The following is a 26,340-nucleotide window of genomic DNA, read 5'->3' on the forward strand; positions in this document are numbered from 1 at the left end:
GCTGCAAGCTGAACTTGAGCATCTATTTGGCAAATGAAGCCGTCGTGATCACACGGAGTTGTGATTGACCTTGCGAGGGCATCGGCAACGGCAAGGTCCTTGCCAGGGGTATAGATCAGTTGAAAGTCGTACCTGCGCAGCTTGAGTAGGATACGCTGGAGGCGAGGAGTCATGTCATCCAAGTCTTTTTGATAATATTTACAAGCGGGCGGTGGTCAGTTTCAACCATGAACTGCGGAAGTCCATAGACGTAGTCGTGGAACTTCACGACTCCAGTGAGACCGAGATACTCATTCTCAATTTGCGCATAGCGCTGCTCTGTGGGGGTCATCGCCCGCGACGCATACGCAATGGGGGCCGATGACGAGGCCTCGTCTCGTTGCAGGAGCACGGCACCAATCCCCGACTTACTGGCATCAGTAGAGATTTTGGTCTCTTTGGTCGGGTCGAAAAAGGCCAACACTGGGGTCGTGGAAAGCTTGGCCTTCAGCTCCTGCCTTTCACGCTCGTGAGCGTGGAGCCATTGGAAATCTGTGGTTTTGGGAATCAGGTCTCTTGAGGGCCGTGGTGTGTGAGGCGAGATTTGGGATGAACTTCCCGAGGAAATTCACCATACCCAGGAACCGGAGGACCGCTTTCTTGTCCTCGGGCATCTTCATGGACGTGATTGCTGCAATCTTGTCCTCGTCCGGACGGACCCCCTGGTGGGAGATGTGATCCCCCAAAAACATGATACTCGACTGGCCGAAGGAGCATTTGGCCCTATTGAGGCGGAGGCCGTGTTCGTGGATGCACCTGAAAACGCGCTTAAGGTGGGCAATGTGTTCCTGCGGGGTGGTTGACCAGATAATAATGTCATCGACATATACCCGGAAGCCATCGACCGCCTCCATTATCTGCTTCATGATCCGATGGAAAACTTCGGACCCAGAAATGATGCTGAACGAAAATGAAAAAAAATGAAAATCGCTTGTCACGAGTAGGCTTCAATGAAGTTACTGTGAAAAGCCCCTAGTCGCCACATTCCGGCGCCTGTCTGGGGAGGCTGGTACGGGAATCGAACCGCGCTGCTGGCCTGCTTGGTCTGCTTTAAAAGCCAGCGATTTAGCTGAGTGAGCTAAACCAGCCTCTGATTGGTGAATGGCATCCGGTTGTAGCAGAACCTGCCAAAGGGTGTGTTGAACTTACACAGCTTCTTGCTTGACTCATCTAGTTGGATCTGCCAGAAACCCTTCGAGGCATCCAGTTTTGAGAATAGTTTGGCGTGGGCCATCTCGGACGTGAGCTCCTCACGTTTCGGAATCGGGTAGTGCTCCCGCATGATATTCTGATTCAGATCTTTAGGATCAATACAGATCCGTGGCTCGCCGGACGGTTTCTTGACGCAGACCATGGAGCTTACCCAGTCTGTGGGTTCCGTGACCCTAGAGATGACTCCTTGGTCCTGGAGCTGTTGCTCGAGGCGGTCCTTGAGGGGTGCTGGGACTCTGCGAGGTGCGTGAATGACAGGCGTGGCGTTGGGCTTGAGTAAGATTGTGTACGTGTACGGGAGCGTGCCCATGCCTTCGAAGACATCATGGTATTGCTGGATGATGGAGTCGAGTTGCAAAGATCCTGACCCACCACATCTTTACGAGATGGGGTCTCCCCAGGAGTATAGAGTCAGATCAGGGATCGCTCTTTACAGGACGGGTCATGAAGAACGTCCTGACCATATTCGGAATAAAACAGAATTTCACATTGCGTATCACCCCCAGTCAAGCGGGATAGTAGAACGCATGAATCGGACCCTAAAATCGACCCTTAGGAAGATGGTACAGGAGAACAATTCAACTTGGGATTCAGTGCTCCCATTCGCTCTAATGTTCATTAGGAATACGGTTTCATCAGCTACAGGTTTCACCCCACACACACTCATGACCGGATGCTCTATGAAAGGATCAGAATTCCTTTTAGGACTCGATATGACCAGCCCAGAAGTGACGGCCCTCACACACGAGAAAGCAGTCAAAGAATTAGTTGAGACTGTAAGGTCTGCACAGTTAGCAGCCGCAGTAAAATTGGGGAAAAGACGGAAACAGAGCAGGGCCTGTTTCAACAAGAATGTACACCCCACAGAATTTCAGGTTGGGCAACAGGTTATGCTATCTGTTTATAACCCCAGCACGTTTTTGGTGCCTACATTTTCCGGCCCGTACTCAATTTCAGACAAAATCAGCCCCTCAGTATACAGAATAAAATACCCAAATGGTAAGACTGCGTGGTTTCATATTAACCAGCTAAAGGCTTATGAAACACAGTCAAACCACACGCACCATGTCCTGCTGGATGCAGCAGAACACCTCGCTCCGCCCACAAGAGACACATTTCCACCCTCCCCCTCACAGACCAGTTCCTCATCGGACTCGATCTCGACTCCGCCCACTGACTTCAGACCACGCCCCGGAACACCCACAAGCCGCCACAGCAGAAACAATGACAGTGACTGTGAGACTGAGGACAGCCACAGCACTCCACCCTACAGCCCCCACTTCAGCGACTACGACCCCGACTCCAGTGACCCCATGGAGATCGCCTACATTAAAAATCCGACCCACACCCAAACCCACCACCCAACACTGACGACCCCGACAACGCTCCTTCAATTTTAGACCCCACGATTTGGCACAGGGACAATTCTTGGCGACTTGTCCGCAATGACGAGAGTGACCCCCGGTCACCCAATGCAAAGATTGCATGCCTGATCCATACAAGGGCATCAAAGACTTGATGTCTGACTCCCGACACGGCAACCTCTTTGCGACCCTGTTCGCAGAGAATGAAGAGAAGTGAGGTGTCCAGATGATGTAAAAAGAGGAACCGCTTGAGAGAAGCGCTGTCCTTTCTGATGGAACCTGCACGTATGTTTGTTTGTATGTTTGTTAAATGTTTGATTTGGAGATTGGCCACTTACTTTTCAGCTGAAAAGCTTGTGACCACCTCACATGCACGTTAGTTTGTCCGCCGATATTTCTGAGAACTTCACTCAATTGAAATGTCCTCTGCAGAGCCGACAATGTTCATGACCTGTCTTCTGTTTACAGATGTTGGAGCATCTTAGCTCCTCCTTTTTTTTTAGGTGCCCCTCTATTCTGGGAATAGAGGCTGCAATTCCACTATGACTACATTCTTGCCCGTTCATTTCAGGTTGCTCAGGCAGTGGAGAAACGGCATTAAGGACCCGCCCTGTCTGAGGACCCCCCTTTGGTCAGCTAAGCTCGGGTACAGCACAGCACGCCCTACCCGGGGACCCCATACAACTCTTACGCGTCGCGGCCCGTACGCAACTCATTCGACCTTTTCGTTTCTAAACCTTGGTTTCATTTTTGTTTAAGGTAGCCCTTCGGCCGCCACTCCATATGCTATTTACATCCAAGAACATTTTGGGATGATAAATTTCAACACTCTGCGAGACGGCTCGTACTGGTTTAAGATAGGTATATGTCTGGTCCTAAATCCGCTTTTTTGAAAAAAAAATGAGGGAGTCACATGGAGGTGACCATCATAAAGGGAAAATTGGAACAAGAGGACAGATATACTTAAAGTCAAGATATTAAGCTGAACACTAACAGATAATATGCTTGATCCCCTTAGTTTTTGGACTTTCAGGAAAGGAACCGAAGCAACAACACAGCAAGATCCCAGAAGAAAAGAGAAGAGAAGGAAAGAGAAGAGAAGATGAAGAGCACTCGAATTGCTATGGTTTTAGCTATTGTGGCATCTGTGTGGTTGCGCGTGGACGCGGGCCCCCTTTCCCACAGTACAACGTTTGCTAACTTCTCCCAAACCCAGACCACCCCCAGCCCAGTCAATGGTAACAGTACCCCGACCTGGTGTACCAAATTTCTGACATGGTACTCCTTGTCATATGTAATAGAATCACTTTTGGTGATTCACCACCATAGCAGGTGTGGATTCTGTCTGCTAAGCAAGCAGACAGCACCGAAATGAACATTCCGCATACTAATGAGGCAATCACCGGGATAATTAGCATGTTAATGGAACGATTCCAGATACAATGGACACAAATGGGGAAGCAACTGCAACATTGTAAAGGATACCAGACACTCAGGCACCAACAGGGTTCGAAGACAAAGAGCCTGAGAGCCCGCCCAGTAGCTAAGGAACAGCCTCAGTATTGGGGGGATCCAAACATATCGATTGGGAAGAGGCCCAATCGATTCCAAGCAGGTAAGGGAGTCCGCCAAAAGGGGTGCGGATCCCTGGGACCTATATAAGACAGGTAACACACATGGTTCAGTCTTCTTGTCCAGCCCTCCTCTCTATTTGACCAGCACTCCTCCGTGGACCAGCACCTCGACCAGCTTTTGCCAAGAAGACCTTGAACGAGAGAGAGGAGAGGGTTCGGACAGCAGCCGCCAGCAAGTAAGTGTCTCACAACGATCGCTACCAGAGATAGACACTCCTGACCCCTTTCAACTTATACCAACCTGAAGTCTGCAGACCAGAGCAGAGCAAGAGGCCTTGTTCCCTGACCCGGCAGTTCCTCCGAGATAAGTATTAGTTTATTTAGCGGTAGGAATAGCTTAATCCTTTTAGCGTGTGCATGGGTAGTTATTATAATTGTATTATAATAAACTCAGTTGTTTGAACTTACTAATTGGTGTCTGGTTTTATTGCTTTTAACTTCACCTGAACTTGTGGCGGTATCTTAACGATACCTGGCGACTCCAGAGCTAAGTAAAGAAACAGAGCCAAATTGAGTGTTAAGCACACTCACCCAGAACGACCAACAGAGACCACAGTGCTTCCCCTGTTGCCTGATGCTGAGATATGCACTCATAACCCAGCATGCTTCCCAGATGGCTATTAGTATGGTAGAACATGTAAAATGACTGTCAAATTAAGGCACCTCTGGATGAATCTACTCTAGTTTCTCAGAATTACATAGACATTTATTATTTTATTTGCTTTATTTTTGTTTCATAGAATCTACAGTGCAGAAGGAGGTCATTCAGCCCATCGAGTCTGCACTGGCCCTTGGAGAGAGCACCCCACTTAAGCCCACACCATAAGACCATAAGATATAGGAGCAGAATTAGGCCACTCGGCCCATCAAGTCTGCTCTGCCATTCAATCATGGCTGATATTTTCTCATCCCCATTCTCCTGCCTTCTCCCCATAACCCCTGATCCCCTTATTAATCAAGAACCTATCTATCTCTGTCTTAAAGGCATTTAGTGATTTGGCTTCCACAGCCTTCTGCAGCAAGGAGTTCCACAGATTCACCACCCTCTGGCTGAAGAAATTCCTCCTCATCTCTTTTTTAAAGGATCATCTCTTTAATCTGAGATGGTGTCCTCTGGTTCTAATTTTTCCTGCAAGTGGAAACTTCCTCTCCACGCCCACTCTATCCCGGCCTCGCAGTATCTTATAAATTTCAATAAGATCCCCTCTCATCCTTCTAAACTCCAACGAGTACAGACCCAGAGTTCTCAAATATTCCTCATATGACAAGTTCTTCATTCCAGGGTTCAATCTTATGAACCTCCTCTGGACCCTTTCCAAGGCCAGCACATCCTTCTTTAGATACGGGGCCCAAAACTTCTCACAATACTCCAAATGGGGTCTGACCAGAGCATTACTTAGCCTCTGAAGTACATCCCAGGTCTTGTATTCTAGCCATCTTGACATGAATGCTAACATTGCATTTGCCTTCTTAACTGCTGACTGAACCTGCACATTAACCTTAAGAGAATCATGAACAAGGACTCCTAAATCCCTTTGTGCTTCTGATTTCCTAAGCATTTCCCCATTTAGAAAATAGTCTATTCCTAAATTCCTCCTTCCAAAGTGCATAACCTCATACTTTTTCACATTGTATTTAATTTGCCACTTCATTGTCCACTCTCCTAGCTTATGCAAATCCTTCTGCAGCCCCCTTGCTTCCTCAATACTACCTGTCCCTCTACAGCTCTTTGTATCAAACTTAGCAACAGTGCTTTCAGTCCCTTCTTCCAGTTAATTAATGTATATTGTGAAAAGTTGTGGTCCCAGCACAGACCCCTGAGATACACCACTGGTCACTGGCTGCCATCCTAAAAAAGATCCCTTTATCTCCACTCTGTGCCTTTCAGTTTTCATTTCGTGTTTTCAGAATTGACAGTATTTTGCTTTTGTTCTGGTTCTTCTCATGTTTGCTGCAGATGTAACAGGTGTATTCCTCCAGAACGGTTTCAGGCATATTGTACATTCAGGGTTTCATATGCCTCATGCTACATATCCTTAACTAGCACTTTTTGTACCCAACATGGTAAGTTTGCAATGAGTACCTCATCATCGTTGTTCTAATTGGCTGAATACAGAAACTCCAGTGATCAGAATATAATTTTACTTCTCAGGTTTCAAGGAAAAGGTTTGCGCCACAAAGCAAGGAAAACTGCTGCATAAATATTTACATTTTAAGGGGAGAATCAGCGTGATAGTAAACATTCCTCAAAATAAAAATACTTTCCTTTTACAATGTATTATATTGAATGTACTATATTTACAATGTATTATGTTGAAACTTTTGTTTTACATATAAACAAACATGAAATAGTTTTTCACAAGAGCCCGACTTCCGGTGACGGCAGGCGGGAGGCAGCCGCACACTGGAGGGCTCCCGCTCGGGAATAAAAATTTCAGAGTTTTAACGCCCGGTCCCAGGGCAACGGAGACTGAAAAAGCTGTAAGAAGGCACAGGAAGGAAAAATATCCAAATTTGGGGAAAAAAACGGCCGTGAAAAGGGGGTTAATGAAAGTCTGCCGGTGACGGAAAAGTCAGCGCAGGAACTGTAAGGAAAGCGGAGGCTGGAGCACCAGGGGAGGCCGCATTGCTCACAGCAAAATAAAGTACCAAGCTGATGGCTCTGGAACTTGAAAAACAGTACACAAAATACATGGAAGCAATGAAGAAGGAGATGGAGGCGGTATTGAAAGTGCTGGTGGAGGAGGCGATTGTCTCGGTGAGGGCAGTGGTATCAATCGCAGCGGCGGAGGAGCGGGAGCAAGGTGAGACACTGAAGGAAGTGGAAGAGGCATTATTGCAGTGATCAACTCACTTCGATGGGGAAGGGGTTGCGGAAGGTGATAGAGGCCAACAAGACTCTGCGAGCCAAACTGGAAGACCTGGAAAACAGATCCAGGTGACAGAATCTGAGAATTGTGGGTCTGACCGAAGGGGTGGAAGGCCCGAGGCCGACGGGAGTATTTTGCCACAAAATTGGCGAAGCTATTGGGGGAGGGGGACGATCCCTCTCGATATGAACTGGATCGGGCTCATCGGTCGTGGAGGCCTATACCAAAGGCGAGGGAGCAGCCAAGAATAGTAACTGTGTGTTTCCATATGTATAGCATGAAGGAGAAAGTCCCCTGCTGGGCAAAGCAGAAGCGGGTGGTGCAGTGGGCTGGAGCTCGTATATGCATACACCAGGACTTTACAGTGGAGCTGGCGAGGAGGCAGGCTGCCTTCAGCCGGGTGAAGAAGGCACTGTACATCAGCAAGGTGCAGTGCGGCATAGTATATCCAGCTACGTTAAGGGTGACCTACAAATCCAATGACTTTTATTTTGGGACGGCGGAAGCGGCGGAGGAGTTTGCAAAGGCAGAAGGACTATGGCAGAATTGAGAAATGGTCGTGTAGCCTCATGTAACTTTATTTTTTCACTGTGTGTTGGTGTATGTACTAAATGCTGTATACATTTGGACAAGGGAAGAGTTGGGACTTTCATTTGCAATGATGGTTCTTTGGGGCTTGGGTGTGTAGGCTGGGGTTGTGGGCTAAAGGGAATTTCTTGGTTTTCCTGGGACCGGGCAAGGGGGGAGACCTGGGCAGGGGCCTCCACGGTGGCCGGTTTAAGCCGGCCAGTGAACGGGAGTCAGGTGAGGGGGAGGGGAGGGCCTGCGGCCATCGGAGCCAGGTAGGACAGGTTTTGATGAGTCTCGCCAGGGTGAAAAGTTGGGGGAAGGAACCGAGGGGGAGGAGTTTACAAGAGGAAGTGGAGAGGAGGAGTCTGGGAGGGGCGTGGGAGTGGTGGTGTCTACAATTCATGGGTGTCATTAACGGTACTCTTTTGGGGATTGGATGGCGTTGAATATTAGGGGAGGTTGGGGGTGGACTATATATGTTAATGGTGACCATTGGCAATTCTGGATTCCTTTTTCTTTTTTCCTTTTTTTCCACCTTGGGAGGTTTTGTTTTATTTGATGTGGGATCATTGTTGTTAATAAGTGGATTGACACGTCCGGTTGCGGCTATGCGGAGCTAAGACGCACGTTCGGCAGCTCCCGCTTTAAGAGGACTTGTGGGCTCTTTTAAGGGCCCCAAATGGCGCTGATTCGACGATTCCCGGTGGATAAAGGGGTCTGGAGCAAAACCCCCCAGGATTTATGGTGCGGACTTGAAGTGGGGCGAGGAGAAAAATGGCAGCAGCTCCCCTGGAAAAGCGGGGGAAGGTGGACAAAATGGCGGCTGGTGGAGCCCCTTTGGAGTGGAGGCAGTGGGCTGAGGAGCAGCAGGCGGCCCTTCTGCGCTATTTCACGGAGCTGAAAGGGGTGTTGTTGGAATCCCTGAAGGTGACGACGAGTAAGCTGCTGGCGAAACCGACAACCAGGGTGCAGCGATACTTGAGTTGCAGCAGCAGGTCTCTGAGCGCGAGGAGGAGGTTTCGGCCCTCTTGGGGAAGGTGGAGATACACGAGGCACTTCATAAAAAGTGGCAAGATCGGTTCGAGGAGATGGAGCTTCGATCACGGAGGAAGAACCTGCGGATCCTGGGCCTCGAGGGGGGGTTGGAGGGGTCGGACCTGCCGGCCTATGTGGCCGTGATGTTGAACACGCTAGTGGGGGCAGGATCCTTCCATCTGCCCCTGGAGCTCGAGGGGGCCCACAGAGTACTGGCCAGGCGGCCTAAGGCGAATGAACCCCCGCGGGCGGTGCTGGTGCGGTTCCATCTGTTCAGTGACCGGGAGTGTGTTCTCCGATGGGCCAAGAAGGTGAGGAGTAGTAAGTGGGAGAATTCGGTAGTGCGTATCTACTAGGACTGGAGTGCGGAGGTGGCCAAGCGGAGATCCGGGTTTAACCGGACGAAGGCGGTGCTCCATGGAAAGCAGGTGAAGTTGAAATGAAAATCGCTTATTGTCACGAGTAGGCTTCATTAAAGTTACTGTGAAAAGCCCCTAGTCGCCACATTCCGGCGCCTGTCCGGGGAGGCTGGTACGGGAACATGTTCGGCATGTTGCCGCCTGCGCGCCTGTGGGTCACCTACAAGGACCGGCATCACTACTTTGAGTCCCCGGAGGAAGCGTGGGCCTTTGTGCAGGCTGAAAAGCTGGACTTGAACTAGAGATTGGGGGCTGTCAGAGTTTTTCTATTTCTGTATCATTGTTTATGCTGTAGCGGGTTACTTTGTTTGTTTTTTCTCTCGCTTTCGGACGATGTGGGTTATGGTTTTGTGTTCTAAGGGAGGTACTGGGGTTTGTGGTTGATCTGTGTCTTTGTTTTGTGTGGCGTTGGGGAGTGGGTTGGGACTGCAGGTTTGGAGGTTGGTGGGGTGGGGCAGTGTGAAAGCGCGGGCTTTTCTCTGGTTTCCCGTGCTGCGGGACAAGGGGGTGGAGCTGGTGGCGAGGGGCATGTTTATTAGACCGGGTTTTCCGCGCTGAAGCGGTGCCAAGGAGCTGATGCAGGGGAGGAAGGGGGACCTCATATTGGGAGGGGTCGGAGTTAGAGCGGGAGCTGCCGGGGTCAGCAGAAGTCAGCTGGCTCACGGGAGTACCGTGGAGGGAGAGTCGCGGACAGGAGGGGTCCTAGCCGGGGGGGGGTACCAGGTTGCTGCTGGATTGGCCAGGGAGGAGTTGGTGCGGGTCGGGGTGAGGTTCTATCGCCGTGGGAAATGGGCCGAGTGGGTGCTGGCCAGGGGCGAGCAGTCGATGGGCTATGGCTAGTCGACGTGGGAGGGGGGCAGAGTGCCCCCTGATCCGGCTGATTACGTGGAACATGAGGGGGTTGAATGGGCCGGTTAAGCGGGCCCGGGTGTTTTCGCATCTGAAGGGGCTGAAGACGGACGTGGCCATGCTCCAGGAGACCCACCTGAAGGTGGCAGACCAGGTCCATCTGAGGAAGGGGTGGGTGGGGCAGGTTTTCCACTCAGGCCTCGACTCGAAGAACCGGGGGTGGCGATCCTGGTGGGGAAGAGGGTGGCGTTTGAGGCGTCAGAGGTTGTGGCTGATAGTGGCGGCAGATATGTGATGGTGAGCGGTAAGCTGCAGGGGGAGAGGGTGGTGTTGGTTAATGTGTACGCCCCAAATTGGGATGATGCTGGTTTCATGAGGCGTATGTATCGATAAAATATTAAAGCATGCCGCTGTTCAGAGAGACTTGGGTGTGCTAGTGCATGAGTCACAGAAGGTTGGTTTACAAGTGCAACAGGTGATTAAGAAGGCAAATGGAATTTTGTCCTTCATTGCTAGAGGGATGGAGTTTAAGACTAGGGAGGTTATGTTGCAATTGTATAAGGTGTTAGTGCGGCCACACCTGGAGTATTGTGTTCAGTTTTGGTCTCCTTACTTGAGAAAGGACGTACTGGCGCTGGAGGGTGTGCAGAGGAGATTCACTAGGTTAATCCCAGAGCTGAAGGGGTTGGATTATGAGGGAGGTTGAGTAGACTGGGACTGTACTCGTTGGAATTTAGAAGGATGAGGGGGGATCTTATAGAAACATTTAAAATTATGAAGGGAATAGATAGGATAGATGCGTGCAGGTTGTTTCCACTGGCGGGTGACAGCAGAACTAGGGGGCATAGCCTCAAAATAAGGGGAAGTAGATTTAGAACTGAGTTTAGGAGGAACTTCTTCACCCAAAGGGTTGTGAATCTATGGAATTCCTTGCCCAGTGAAGCAGTTGAGGCTCCTTCATTACATGTTTTTAAGGTAAAGATAGATAGTTTTTTGAAGAATAAAGGGATTAAGGGTTATGGTGTTCGGGCCGGAAAGTGGAGCTGAGTCCACAAAAGATCAGCCATGATCTCATTGAATGGCGGAGCAGGCTCGAGGGGCCAGATGGCCTACTCCTGCTCCTATTTCTTATGTTCTTATGTTCTTATGTTGGGCCGCATTCCTGGCCTGGAGGTGGGGGGCTTGATCATGGGGGGGGACTTCAATACGGTGCTGGATCCCCTACTGGATCGTTCTAGTTCAAGGACAGGCAGGAGGCCGGTGGCGGCCAAGGTGTTGAGGGGGTTTATGGACCAGATGGGAGGAGTGGATCCCTGGAGGTTCGGGAGGCCAAGGGCTCGGGAGTACACTTTTTTCTCCCATGTGCACAGGGTTTATTCCCGCATTGATTTCTTCATTTTGAGTAGGGGACTGGTCCCGAGGGGGGAGGAGGCTGAGTATTCGGCTATTGCGATTTCGGGCCATGCTCCGCATTGGGTGGATCTGGAGATGGGGGACGTGCGGGATCAGCGCCCGCTTTGGTGTCTGGACGTGGGGTTGTTGGCTGATGAGGAGGTGTGTAGGAGGGTTTGGGGATGTATCGAGAGGTACCTCGAGGTCAATGATACTGGGGAGGTCCAGGTGGGGATGGTGTGGGAGGCTCTGAAGGCAGTGATTATGGGGGAGCTGATCTCCATCCGAGCCCATAGAGAGAGGGGGGAGAGGAGGGAGAGGGAGAGACTGGTGGAGGAGCTGTTGAGTGTGGATAGGAGGTACGCGGAGGCCCCGGAGGAGGGATTTCTGGGGAAGCGGCATAGCTGGCAGGCCAAGTTTGATTTACTGACCACCAGAAAGGCGGAGACACAGTGGAGGAAGGCGCAGGGAGCGGTCTATGAGTATGGAGAGAAGGCGAGCAGGATGCTGGCGCACCAGCTTCGTAAGCGGGACGCGGCTAGGGAGATTGGTGGAGTGAAGGATAGAGATGGGAATGTGGTGCGGCAGGGGGCAGAGGTCAATGAGGTCTTTAGGGACTTCTATAGGGAACTGTACCGGTCGGAGCCGCCGGCGGTGGGAGGGGGAATGGAGAGTTTTTTGGACTGGTTCCGATTTTCAAGGGTGCAGGGGAGGAGCAGGTGGAGGGACTGGGGGCGCCGATCGAGTTGGAGTGGTCAGTGGGATTGGCCACATGCAGTCGGGGAAGGCGCCGGGACCGGATGGGTTCCCGGTTGAATTTTATAAGAAATATGCGGACCTGCTGGGTCCCCTGCTGGTTAGGACCTTCAACGAGGCATGGGAGGGGGGTGTTCTGCCCCCGACGATGTCTCGGGCGCTAATCTCCCTGATACTGAAGTGTGATAAGGACCCCTTGCAGTGCGGATCATACAGGCCGATTTCACTGCTGAATGTAGACGCCAAGTTGCTGTCGAAGATCTTGGCCACTAGAATAGTGGACTGGGTGCCGGGGGTGGTACATGAAGATCAGATGGGTTTTGTGAAGGGGAGGCAGCTGAACACTAACGTGCGAAGGCTGCTAAATGTGATAATGATGCCGACAGCAGAAGGTGAGGCGGAGATTGTGGTGGCATTGGATGCGGAGAAGGCCTTTGACAGGGTTGAGTGGGGGTACTTGTGGGAGGTGTTGGAGAGGTTCGGGTTTGGGGTGGGGTTTATTAAATGGGTGAGGTTGCTGTACGAGGCCCCGATGGCGAGTGTAGCGACAGATGGGAGGAGATCCGAGTACTTCAGGCTCCACCGTGGGACGAGGCAGGGGTGCCCCCTGTCCCCCTTGCTTTTTGCGCTGGCAATTGAGCCTCTTGCCATGGCTCTCAGGGAGTAGAGGAGGTGGAGGGGTTTGGTGCGAGGTGGGGAGGAGCACCGAGTGTCTCTGTATGCGGACGACTTGCTGTTGTATGTCGCAGACCCGGTGTGGGGAATGCCGGAGGTGATGGAGATTCTTGCTGAGTTCGGGAGTTTCTCGGGATATAAATTGAACCTGGGCAAGAGTGAGCTGTTTATCATACACACGGGAGATCAGGAGGGGGGGGATTGGTAGGCTCCCGCTAAAGTGGGCAGTGAGGAGTTTTAGGTACCTGGGGGTTCAGGTGGCTAGGAGCTGGGGGACTCTGCACAAGCTCAATTTTACTAGGTTGGTGGAGCAGATGGAGGAGGAATTTAAAAGGTGGGACATGCTGCCGTTGTCGTTGGCGAGTAGAGTACAGTCCGTTAAAATGACGGTGCTCCCGAGGTTCTTGTTTTTGTTTCAGTGCCTCCCCATTTTCGTTCCGAGGGTCTTTTTTAGGAGGGTGAACAGCATCATTCTGGGATTTGTTTGGGCGCACGGGACTCCGAGGGTAAGGAGGGTCTTTTTGGAGTGGGGCAGGTATAGAGGGGGGCTGGCGCTGCCCAACCTCTCTGGGTACTATTGGGCGGCTAACGTCTCGATGGTACGTAAGTGGGTAATGGATGGGAAGGGGGCAGCATGGAAACGGATGGAGATGGCGTCCTGCGGAGGCAAGAGCCTGAAGGCATTGGTAACGGCGCCGCTGCCGCTCCCTCCAACGAGGTACACTACGAGCCCGGTGGTGGCGGCTACCCTCAAAATTTGGGGGCAGTGGAGGCGACACAGGGGGGAAGTGGGGGGCTCGGTGGAGGCCCCGCTGCGGGGGAACCACCGGTTTGTCCCAGGGAACATGGATGGCGGGTTTCTGGGGTGGCACAGGGCGGGCATTAGGAAGTTGGGAAACCTGTTTATCGACGGGAGGTTCGCGAACTTGGTGAACTGGAGGAGGTTTGAGCTCCCCCCGGGGAATATGTTCAGGTACCTTCAAGTCAAGGCGTTTGCTAGGCGACAGGTGGAGGGGTTCCCTATGCTGCCCCCGCGGGGGGTAAGGGATAGGGTGCTTTTGGGGGTGTGGGTCGGGGATGGGAAGGTGTCTGACATCTACCAGGTAATGCAGGAGGTGGGGGAGGCATCGGTAGAGGAGCTGAAGGCTAAGTGGGAGGTGGAGCTGGGGGAGCAGATTGAGGAGGGGACATGGGCGGACGCCCTGGAGAGGGTGAACTCCTCCTCTTCATGTGCGAGGCTTAGTCTCATCCAGTTCAAGGCGCTGCACCGGGCCCACATGTCCGGATCTAGTATGAGTAGGTTCTTTGGGCGCGAAGACAGGTGCGTCAGGTGCTCGGGGAGTCCAGCGAACCATGCCCATATGTTCTGGGCATGCCCGGCACTGGAGGAATTCTGGAAGGGGGTGGTGAGGACGGTGTCGAGGGTGGTAGGATCCAGGGGCAAGCCAGGCTGGGGACTCGCAATATTTGAGGTTGGGGTGGAGCCGGGAGTGCAGGAGGCGAAAGAGGCCGATGTTTTGGCCTTTGCGTCCCTGGTAGCCCGGCGGAGGATCTTGCTGCAGTGGAAAGATGCGAGACCTCCGAGCGTGGAGACCTGGATTAATGACATGGCGGGATTCACTCAGCTGCAGAGGGTCAGATTGGCCCTGAGGGGGTCGGTACAAGGGTTCGTTAGGAGGTGGCAGCCTTTCCTCGACTTTCTGGCTCAACGATAAGGTACTAGGTCAGCAGCAGCAGCAACCCGGGGGGGGCGGGGGGGAGGGGGGGGGGGGGGGGAAAGGGGGGGGGGGGGGGGGTTAGGGGGATAGTGTTTAAGTTAATTTGCTTATTGTTAATATATTTTGTTGTTTGTTGGGGTTGGGGGGGTTGGTTATATACGTTGTTACGGGTGCCGGGGGGTGTTTATCACTATTATTATTGTTATTGTTATTATTGTTTTGTTGATATATATTTTTCAAAAAATTCCAATTAAAATTATATTTTTTTAAAAATAAAAATAAGTGGATTGACATTGTATTCAGTACCGTTTACTGTTTGTTGGTGGGGTGTAAATTTTAAAGGAAATGTGAAAATGGAGAATAAAAATATTTTTTTAAAAACACAAGACCCCACGTCGAATATAATTTTTGAATTTTTAACATTCACCTGAACTTCTGGAGAAGGCAAATTGGCCAATATTTAACATCACATTTAAGGCACTGAAATTAGATTCAATAGTTCAGCACATATAGTTTTGAATGTCACCAAAGGAATCTACTTAATCTGTAATGCAGGTTGATTAAGGTTAACTGGTTATTGAAATAAATAGTCAAACCTTACCATATTCAACGGCGAGAAAAAGTGGTGTCCTAAATCTATAATCCCTAGATTCAATATTAGCAGAGTTTTGGCACAGATAGTGCAGAGTTCTGGTTGCATTGTGCTTTGCAGCATGATGCATTGCTGTCTGCTGATCCCCTTTAGTCTTTATCTCGCTTTTAGCTGCAATATACCATAACGTCCAATGAGAAACAGCTTCATATATCGTTTTTCAATATTTCCAGAAGTAGAAGCAATTACTAATGCTGGTGCTTTGAATAAAAATATATGCCCTACACAGGTTACATATGGTTGCAATTTTCAATCAGTTCATTTTGAGTAACAATAAAAAAGCACTGTATGTCAAATTATGCAATTGTATTTTTTCCCACTTCCCCGAGTTGTCATTTTTCTTTTTCTTTAATTGCAAAGACACCTTTGCCTTCTTTTCTATCAATCGTTTTTGTCGTGTGGATCTCCCAAATCAGGGATCCCAAATCTTTGCTTCTGCGTATCCACTGATCTCTGGTTTCCGCTTGGAAATTGCCACAAAATATATTTTAATATAACAATGGCTCTGAAATCCAGCTACTGTATAGTGCAGCTGGCTTTTGTGCTGCAGGAACTGAGGGGATTGCAAGGAGCCCACTCCTGATGACATCTGGCTTGGCCCATACCAATTGCCACGTTTTGAAGGAAGATAGCAATCATAGAATCCCTACAGTGCAGAAAGAAGACATTTGAGCCATCAATTCTGCACCGACCCTCCAAAGGAGCACCCCACCCAGGCCCATGTATCATCCCCATAACCCATCCAATCTTTATGGACACACGAAGGAGAAATTTAGAATAGAATCATCAAATTCATACAGTGCAGAAGGAGGCCATGCGGCCCATCGAGGCTGCATGGACACTCTGAAAGAGCACTCCACCTTGGCCCACTCACCACCCTATCCCCGTAACCCCAGCTAACCTGCATACCTTTAGCTTGTGGGAGCAAACCAGAAGCACCTGGAAGGTGTCTGGAAGGTCACAGACACGGGGAGAAAGTGCAAACTCTACACAGTCACCCAAGACAGAATTGAACCTGGGTCTCTGGCAGTGTGAGGCAGCAGTGCTAACCACTGTGATGCCAAATATGCAGATCACCGAGTGCCTAGTGTTAATTTAACTCAAAGCCTGCCATTTTGGACCTTGTAAGCCCTGCTACTGCCTACTGTTAAACATGCTCCCTCCCCCACACACATAAATACCCTCGCCACCACCCACCCAGCTTGCATAATTTGAAAGGGACCACCATACAACTTTCAGATCAGATTGGTTGGCACGGTGGTACAGTAGTTAGCACTGCTGCTTCACGGCACCGAGGACCCAGGTTTGCTCGCGGTCCCAGGTCACTGTCCATGCGGAGTTTGCACATTCTCCCCGTGTGCAGGGTAGTTGGATAGCCACGCTAAATTGCCCCTGAACTGGGTAAAAATAATTGGGTACTCTAAATTTTTTTTTTAAAACTTTCAGATGAGGTGCCTTTGGCATTTTTTTTACTGCAGTTAGTGGAATTCCCATGCACCATGTACTGTGTTATTGGAGGAATTGACAAGTTCTTTCAGTTAGAAGGGAGTGGTGCGGATTTGAAAGGCCTCCGAGCAGAAAATCTGCTCCCAATTATGGTATCTATAGTTGCTGACATCTTGGATTGCAGCATGACATAGAGACTGAGCAGAGGCAGAGTGTGTGTGTATGTATGTATGTGTGTGTGTGTGCGTGTCTGTGTGTGTGCGGGTGGGTGGGTGTGATAAATCAGTAATCAGCAGGAGGTCGTACCCACCTATGATCGTTAAACCTCCTACCTTCAGCTCAAGAGCAGTGTCTGCAGACGACAGATGCAGAGCAAACAAGAATGGCACTGCCAGTGTCCGTCAATCTTACTGTGGTTCCAATTTCTATGTAAGCAAGTATTCTAAGCTAGAACAGTGATATAGTCAATAATCCTCAGTTTGCTGACTGCCAGCACCCGAAACATAAGGAAACTTAATTGTCTTGTCCCTTAACACAGTGCTCTTCAAACTTTTTTTCCGGGGACCCATTTTTACCAACCGGCCAACCTTCGGGCCCCAACCCGGCTGTAATGAACTCCAATTGGCCAACCAATAAAGCTTTGTGAGCCAGTCTTAAGTTGACTGGACTGCTAGCAGCACTGTTTGTAGCTGCTCCTGTAATATCGTTATAGTAAATAAATATTGGTGTGGTGACGGAACTCCTGCCTCCCGTCGATTACTACAATGGCGACGAGGTAAACTAAGAATTTTGCGGAGACCAGCTGCCGCACTCGGAGGGTAAGCCTTGCCATTTTAAAAATGCCGTTTTTTGGGAGGTTAGAGGCATTCGACCCGGCTATTGAGGACTGGTCCCAGTATGTGGAGAGAATGTGTTACTTCCTCCGGGCAAATGATATACTGACGGACGTAAGGAGACGGCTTATCCTGCTGTCGGCGTGCGGACCCTCAGCTTTCGCCATTATACGTAGTCTGACTTATCCCGATGCGGCGGACACGAAAACTTTCCAAGAAGTAACGGAATTGGTGAAAGAGCACTACGACCCAAAACCACCCCTCATTTTGCGTAGGTACAGATTCCACACAGCGAAGCGGGAAGTCACGGTAGCACGGTACGCAGCACGGTAGCATTGTGGATAGCACAATGGCTTCACAGCTCCAGGGTCCCAGGTTCGGTTCCCGGCTGGGTCACTGTCTGTGCAGAGTCTGCACATCCTCCCCGTGTGTGCGTGGGTTTCCTCCGGGTGCTCCGATTTCCTCCCACAGTCCAAATATGTGCAGGTTAGGTGGATTGGCCATGATAAATTGCCCTTAGTGTCCAAAATTGCGCTTAGTGTTGGGTGGGGTTACTGGGTTATGGGGATAGGGTGGAGGTGTTGACCTTGGGTAGGGTGCTCTTTCCAAGAGCCGGTGCAGACTCAATGGGCCGAATGGCCTCCTTCTGCATTGTAAATTCTATGATGACAGGGAGTCAGTCACAAATTTCTTGACCCGCCTGAGAAGGCTGGCGGAAAAATGTGAGTTCGGCCCGACGCTAAATGAAATGCTTCGGGACCGGTTAGTGTGTGGTATAAACGACCTCACAATACAGAAACGCCTGTTGGCGGAAACGGAGCTAGACTGCAGGCATTGTCCCTAGAAAGGGCAGCAAGTGGGGCGCAGGCACTACAGGGCACGCCAATGGAGGTAGATACCTGTGAGAGGGACTACAACAACGGGTCCTGCTACCAGATAGCCGCTCTCAGGAAAAACCTGAGGAATAGAGGGAAAAAGGAAAACCCCAGAACTGTCCCCAAGTCTGCCAGGACTAACTGGAGACAGAGGGAAGTACCTGCTGAGGCTCCCCCAACAGAGAAGGACCGTTTCTGGCACCAGACAGAGTGGGGTAACAGCGACAGAAACCCTAGAAGGAGGTGGTAAAAGAGGAATAGCAGGTGGGGACGCAGGGAAGTACACAACCTAGACACCCCATCCTCTTCCGAAGGGGAACAATTATATAATATTGCACCGAAGAAAGCAGAACCCATTAAGATTACCCCACGGGTGAACAGGCGGCCGACAATAATGGAAACAGACACGGGTGCAGCCGTATCAGTAATGGGAGTGGCAGCATTTAGAAAAATCAAAGATGGACTCCAGCCACTAACCCTAACAAAAACATCGACGAAACTTAAAACCTACACGGGGGAACCCCTGGAAGTTCTAGGCACGACTCATGTACACGTGGAATATGAGAAACAATTGCTCAGATTACCGTTGACGATAGTAGAGGGCTCCAGACCGAGCTTAATTGGACGAAACTGGCTGAAAGACCTAAAATTAGATTGGATGAAAATTTTCCAGAGTGGAAGCGGGCAGTTGAGTGGAGTACTCCAAAAATACCCAGAGGTCTTCCAGGAAGGTTTGGGGGAAATCATAGGCGCCAAAGCAACTTTGCACGTGGACCCAGAAGCCCTTCAAAAATTTTGTAAGGCCAGGCCGGTACCTTTTGCATTAAGGAAGAAAGTAGATGACGAAATAGAAAGGTTACGGCGCGACGGCATTATCAGATCAGTACAGTTCTCGGAATGGGCAGGACCGGTGGTACCAATTTTGAAGCCAGATGGCTCGATACGTCTCTGTGGAGATTTCAAACAGACGGTAAACAAATACGCACTGTTGGACAAATACCCAATCCTGAAAATAGACGTCCTATATGCCAAATTGGCAGGTGGGCTTTTGTTCACGAAACTGGACATGAGCCACGCCTACCTGCAGTTAAAACTGGACAAGGACTCCCAGAAGTTCACTACGATCAACACCCTGAAGGGCCTTTTTCGTTATACTAGGCTACCTTTTGGAGTGTCATCAGCCTGCGCGATATTCCAGCGTACGATGGAACATATTCTGCAGGGACTACCGCAGGTGGCGATGTATTTGGACGATGTCTTAATCACGGGTAGGACAAACAGGGAACACTTAAGGAACCTGGAGGAAGTACTCAGGCGTTTCGCAAAGGCAGGCAGACGGCTAAAAAGGGAAAAATTTGTTTTTCTGGCTCCACAAGTGATGTACCTGGGATATAAAGTAGACGAGTCGGGCTTACACCCATTAGAAGACAGAGCAAGGGCAATAAAAGAAGCCCTAGTTCCCACCACGGTCCAGGAGTTACAATCATTTCTAGTGTTGGTAACCTATTATGGAAAATTTATTGAAAATAAGGCGTCCATCCTGGAACCCCTCCACCAGCTACTAAAAAAGGGACAAGAATGGAAATGGTCCGCCCGCCAAAACCGAGCATTTAGGAACATTAAGGAACAGCTGTCATCCGAAAATGTCCAAGAGCATTATGACCCAAGGAAGGAATTGGTGGTCACTTGTGATGCATCCCCCTACGGGGTAGGAGCCGCCTTAGCCCATAGAGGAAGGAATGGGGAAGAACGGCCAATAGCCTATGCTTCGAGGACCTTGGCGATGTCTGAGAGGAAGCACGCCCAAATCGAGATGGAAGGACTGGCGGTGATATTCGCAGTAAAAAAATTTCACCAGTATCTGTACGGGCGGAAATTCACCATAGTGACGGACCATAAGCCGTTATTAGGGTTATTAAAAGAAGACAAGTCAATACCCCCGATTGCATCAGTTAGAACCCAACGCTGGGTGTTGCTACTGGCGGCGTATAGATACGTTCTGGAGCACAGACCGGGAACGCGAGTAGCAAATGCAGATGCTTTGAGCAGACTTCCCCTCCCGGACACTCCGCCACAAATACCAAAAGTAGAGGAGACAGTAATGACTCTAAATTATTTGGACACCCTACCAGTAGACTCACAACATATTCGGTTGTGGACGCAAAAAGACTCAGTTTCAGCCAAGATGAAGATGCTAGCCCGAAGCTACATTTGGTGGCCAGGTTTGGACACAGACATAGCAGCCTTGGTACGTCGGTGCCAGGAGTGCCAACAGGGGCAAAGAGTGCCACCAGCGACGCCATTGCACCCATGGGAATGGCCAGGCATACCGTGGACCCGCCTGCATATTGACCACACCAGCCCTTTCATGGGCTCAATGTTTTTGGTGATAGTGGATGCCCACTCCAAATGGTTGGACGTCCACCGGGTAAATGCGGCAACAAGCACAGCATCGACAATTGAAAAGCTCAGGGCCTCGTTTGCAACACATTGACTTCCGGAGATATTGGTGTCGGACAATGGAACGGCATTCACAAGTGGGGAATTTGGAAAATTCCTGAAGGAAAACGGAGTCCGTCACATCAAAACGGCCCCTTACCATCTAGTGACCAACGGCCTGGCAGAGAGAGCGGTCCAGACACTTAAAGCGGGACTCAAGAAGCAGCCGGCAGCGTCAATGGACACAAAGCTCTCCCGCTGGCTGTTTTATTACAGGACCACACCGCATTCCACAACAGGCATACCGCCAGCTGAATTCTTAATGGGATGGCGGCTGCGAACGAGGCTGAGCCTCCTTTTCCCAAATTTAACGGGGAAAGTGAAGAAACAACAGGAGGCCCAACGCAGGGGGCATGATAATAGTCGGCAGCAGAGACATTTCCAGGTGGGGGCACCGGTTTGGGTCAAGAATTATGGGAATGGACCAACGTGGGTCAAAGGCACGGTAGAGTCCCAAACAGGGCCCATATCCTATGAGGTTTCAATAGGTGCTGAAGAAACACCTAGACCAAATAAGGGCAGCGGAACCACACCTGGAGGCAGGCGAAGCAGGACCGTCTCAAGCTGGGATAGCCCAGACGGAAAGGATACCCACACCCCAGCCCCGAGCAATTTCTCCAGACCCCGTCATCCAGTCGTCAGAGTCCGAGATGGACACGTTCGACGAGGCCGCCACGACACCTCTCCCCGAGGAGGAGGAACAACTTCCAAGGAGGTCGTCAAGGAAAAGACGGGCACCTATAAGGTACACCCCGCCCACTTCGGAGAATGACCCGGCGGACGACACAGAGGTGCCAGACCCAGACATGGGGAGCAGGAAGAAGCTCAGAGGAATGCCAGCTGGCAGGAATTCCTCGGACCTTGGGGGGGGAGGGGTGTAATGAACTCTAATTGGCTTTATTGGTTGGCCAATTGGAGTATTAGCTCCCTCAATGATAGCTCATTGAGGGGGCCCATATAAGCACCTGTGTAAGCTTTGTGAGCCAGTCTTAAGTTGACTGGACTGCTAGCAGCACTGTTTGTAGCTGCTCCTGTAATATCGTTATTGTAAATAAATATTGGTGTGGTGACGGAACTCCTGCCTCCCGTGGATTACTACACTGGCCGATCTCCACGACCCACGCCGGCCAACCTGCGCTACCCACCATTTTCTCTTACCTTGTTTGCTGCTGAAAAGAATGGAGGAAATGGTTTTGGGTCCCTTTGGCCCTCGTACACGCTCCTCCAATGGAACCTGTTGGACGAAGGGGAGCGTTCTGGTGTCGGAAAGTATGGAATCTCCATCTGTCCAAAGTTCCACATTTCTTTCCTGTAAGATTTTATCAAATAAACCCCACCCACAAATTTGTAAAAAAAAATGAATAAATCAAATGAAAAATAAAAGGAATAAAATAAATGAATAAAACCCCCCTCGAACTTGTAAAAAAAAAAGCTGCGACCATTTTTTAAAAAAATGGCTGCACTGCGCATGCGTGCCTGATCATGCCTTAACAGATAAGGAGAAGGAGCAAACATGTCACTTTACAGCAGGGTTTGAAATAGTGCAGGGAGCCATCAGCTGGCGATAGAATCATAGAACATAGAACATTACAGCGCAGTACAGGCCCTTTGGCCCTCGATGTTGCGCCGACCTGTGAAACCCCTCTAAAGTCCCCTCTGCACTATTCCCTTATCGTCCATATGCCTATCCAATGACCATTTGAATGCGTTTAGTGTTGGCGAGTCCACTACTGTTGCAGGCAGGGCATTCCACCCCCTTACTACTCTCTGAGTAAAGAACCTACCTCTGACATCTGTCCATCTATCTCCCCTCAATTTAAAGCTATGTCCCCTCGTGCTGGACATCACCATCCGAGGAAAAAGGCTCTCACTGTCCACCCTATCTAATCCTCTGATCATCTTGTATGCCTCAATTAAATTCATCGGGCTGGATTCTCCGTTTCTGAGACACTGGGCTGGATTCTCAAATCGCCGACGCTAAAATCGCGTTCGGCAATTGGCCAAGGATGCGGTTTTACGCTGGAATTAGGGGCGCCGCTGTTTTTACGATGCTCCGCCCCTTCAAAAACGGCATACTCAAGGAGCACGCCCCACTCGACCAGGATGGCCTCAGGACGTCATCTGAGGCCCTCGCCCGATGCACCGTCCACGATGGGCCGAGTCCCCAACGGCGTAGGGCACGTGCCCTCACAACCTTCGGGGACCTCCCGTAGCTGCTGCGGACTGTGTCCAGTGCCGCCACAGTTGGGGGGGGGGGGGTGTTCCGCTGGAAGAGGGGGCTTTGGCGGGGGCGGGCGACTGGTCCAGGGGTGGTGAGGCGGGGTTATGGGAGGAAGCAGTTTTTGGCAGGCCGGGTCCGCGCGAGGCCGGCGCCATGTTGTACAGCGCGGCCAACACAGGCCGCCACAGTTTTCATGCGCAGCCACGGATCCGGCCATTCTGCGGCCGTATCCGCAGGTTACACGGCGCGGGTGCTGGCCCCCCACTGGACAGAGGGTTGGTGTGGGGGCGGCACTGACTTTTTGGCCCTAAGGCGAGGCGGATCCTGCGAGGATAGCTGAATCGGAGAATCCAGCCCTAAGTGTTAATGCCAATGGATAATCTGTGGACTTTTAAGGCAGAACAACCGTCGGCGCACCTGCCCCGATTCCGCTACCAGTGACGAGCTAGCACCGGTGCCACGTGGAACACCATAGATTCCAATGAAAAACGGTGTGGGATTCATCAGGTCCGTGATCAACACCCGCAGGGCTGACAAGCTGCAGCATTACACTCCCCAAACACACACACTTACAGAAGCCAAAAAGATGGGACAGTTTGCGCTGGAGCACCCATACAGCTGATGGGTTGGCTGGGGCCAAAGGGCACCCAGGGGGGTGTCGGGGGGGGGGGGGGGGGGGGGGGGGGGGGGGGGGGCAGACCTACACGACCCATGGCACTAGGTTTAAAGAGTGCTGGGTGATGTTGGACACTGTCCATACGCCCTCTTTCTCTCTTAGCAGCCACCACGCCAGGTTCACAATTTTTGAAAGCACCAGTGAACCCCGCCATCGGGAACCCGGCCCATCGGAGGCGGAAAATCGCAGCTGAGCACACTAATTATATGCAAACAGTGTTTAAAGTACGCGCGGAGTGAAATGCATTGACGCCTTTGAGGTGACGGATTATTGTGATTTGGTGTCAAACCGGCTCCTGACACGATTTTGCCGTTGGAAGCTGTTGTCAGCCCAATCGCTGTTCCCAATTTTGGCATCGGCCAACGGAGAATACCGCCCATAGAGTTTTGCAGCACAAAAAAGGCAGCACGGTAACACAGTGGGTATCTGATGTACGATCAATAACTACTGAAACGAAGGAGTAGTCCGAATTGAAGGCTTTAATCTACAAGATGTTTCCCCAGCAACTCGAGTACAGAAAGAAGGATGGCTGCTGGGAACACGGGTTCTTATACCCCGCCTCATTGGGCGGAGCTACCTTACGTCTCGACCAATGAAAAGGCAAACACTTGGGCCAATGAGCAGCGAGCCTTCTCCACCAAAGGTAGCTCACCTTCCCAGGTACCTTAGTACCTCTAGTCATACTACCACAGTAGCACTGCTGCTTCAGAGCTCCAAGGTTCCAGGTTCGATTCCCGGCTTGGGTCACTGTTGGTGCGGAGTCTGCAGTTCTCCCTGGGTTTGCGTGGGTTTCCTCCGGGTGCTCCCGAAAGACATGCTTTTAGGTGAATTGGACATTCTGAATTCTCCCTCTGTGGACCCGGAATGTGGCAACTAGGGGCTTTTCACAGTAACTTCAATCACAATCTTCCTCTGGTGTAGCAACCAGAATTGCACACACAACTCTAGCTGTAGTCTAACGAGCATTTTATACACCTCTATTATAACATATCCACTCTTATATTCTATGGTTTGGCGAATAAAGGCAAGTATCCCATATGCCATCTCTTTGAAGGGCAGAATGTTGGGTGTAGTGGTTAGCACTGCTGCCTCACGGCGCCAAGGATCCGGGTTCGATCTCAGCCCAAGGTCACTGTGGAGTTTGCACATTCTCCCCGTGTCTGCATGGGTCTCATTCTAAAAAGATGTGCCGGGTAGGTGAATTGGCCATGCGAAATTGCCCTTTAATTGGAAAAAAATAATTGGGTCTGCTAAATTTATATTTACATTTTTTTTTTAAATGTCTTTGTTTTAAAATTTTAATTTTATTGAGGAATTTTTCATTATGGCAAAATAATCCCACACTATACCACCAATACATAAATGTACAATACAAAAGTAGTACAATCAATACTCAACAATCCCACTAAACCCAACCCTTCAAACATATAACTAAACACCCAACAGCTGACGAAGACTAATTCTGTGAAAAAGGAAATGAATTGATGCACGATCAATTGCACAAAAGACTCAGATTGGTACAACTGTGGCTTTATTGCAGTCAGATGCGTGACCTCCTACTGCAGCTGGCAAAATGGCAGATCAGAGGAGGAACGCATATTAATATGGCGCCTTGTGGGCGGAGCTAGCCGGCAGGGGCTAGCGGCAAACCTGGAGTGCAGGTCCTACCTTATATCCCCTAATACAGGTGCACACAGTGGTTCACCACATTCACCCCCTGTCAAAAATGAGTCCGGCAGGGGTGGCGTGGAACTATATACAAGTTGCAAATAATTTACAGTGGGGAGGGAAACAAAATGTCCATTTTGACAGTCCGGTGTCCATCAGAGGTTCAGTCGATCCGGTGCTTTGACGGTTCACTGGGAGCGACGTAACGGTGGCGGCGATGTCGGTACTGGCTGTGCTGGTGCGGAACACACGCTTCTCCTTGTTGTATGTAAGGTTGAGGAGAGTGGCGGTGCGGAGGAATGTAGCGAGGTTGGCGTCGTGGTCCTGCTGGTCATGGTCGCAAATGGTGACATTATCTAAGTACAGAAATGTGGCCTACAAACCGTACCGGTCGACCATTCGGTCCATCTCCCTTTGGAAGATCGAGACCCCGTTAGTGACGCCGAAGGGAACTCTAAGGAAGTAATAGAGCCGACTGTCCGCTTCGAAGACAGTGTATGGACGGTCCGATTTACGAATGGGGAGCTGGTGGTAGGCGGATTTCAGGTCAATCATCGAGAAGACCCGGTACTGCGCAATCTGGTTGACCATCTCAGATATGCGTGGGAGGGGGTACGCGTCCAGCTGCGTGTACCGATTGATGGTCTGGCTGTAGTCCATGACCATTCTGTGTTTCTCCCCCGTTTTTACTGCTACCACTTGAGCTCTCCAGGGGCTATTTCTGGCCTCGATGATACCCTCCCAAAGCAGCCGCTGGACTTCGGACCCGATGAAGGTCTTGTCCTGGGTGCTGCACCGTCTTCTCCTGGTGGCGATGGGCTTGCAATCCGCAGTTAGATTGGCAAAGAGGGAGGGGGGGTCAACCTTGAGGGTCGCGAGGCTGCAAACGGTGAGTGGAGGTAGGGGCCCGCCGAATGTGAGGGTGAGGCTCTGGAGA

The 26,340-nt window shown here is 50.7% G+C and overlaps 1 protein-coding gene across 2 annotated transcripts in view; it reads right to left on the bottom strand.

The window, feature by feature from the left end:
* Nucleotides 1–26,340, bottom strand: part of LOC119967674 (transient receptor potential cation channel subfamily A member 1-like) — a 311,686-nt gene that overhangs the window by 181,662 nt on the left and 103,684 nt on the right. Inside the window, exon 5 of one of the 2 annotated variants that reach the window (XM_038800495.1) lies at nt 15,135–15,296. The exons of the other annotated variant lie outside the window; for it this stretch is intronic. Coding sequence (XP_038656423.1) covers nt 15,135–15,296 — 162 coding nt within the window. The remainder of the gene's footprint in view (nt 1–15,134; nt 15,297–26,340) is intronic. 2 annotated transcript variants of the gene reach the window in all.

This window comes from Scyliorhinus canicula, chromosome 6 (genome assembly GCF_902713615.1).
Source record: "Scyliorhinus canicula chromosome 6, sScyCan1.1, whole genome shotgun sequence".
NCBI lineage: Eukaryota > Metazoa > Chordata > Chondrichthyes > Carcharhiniformes > Scyliorhinidae > Scyliorhinus > Scyliorhinus canicula.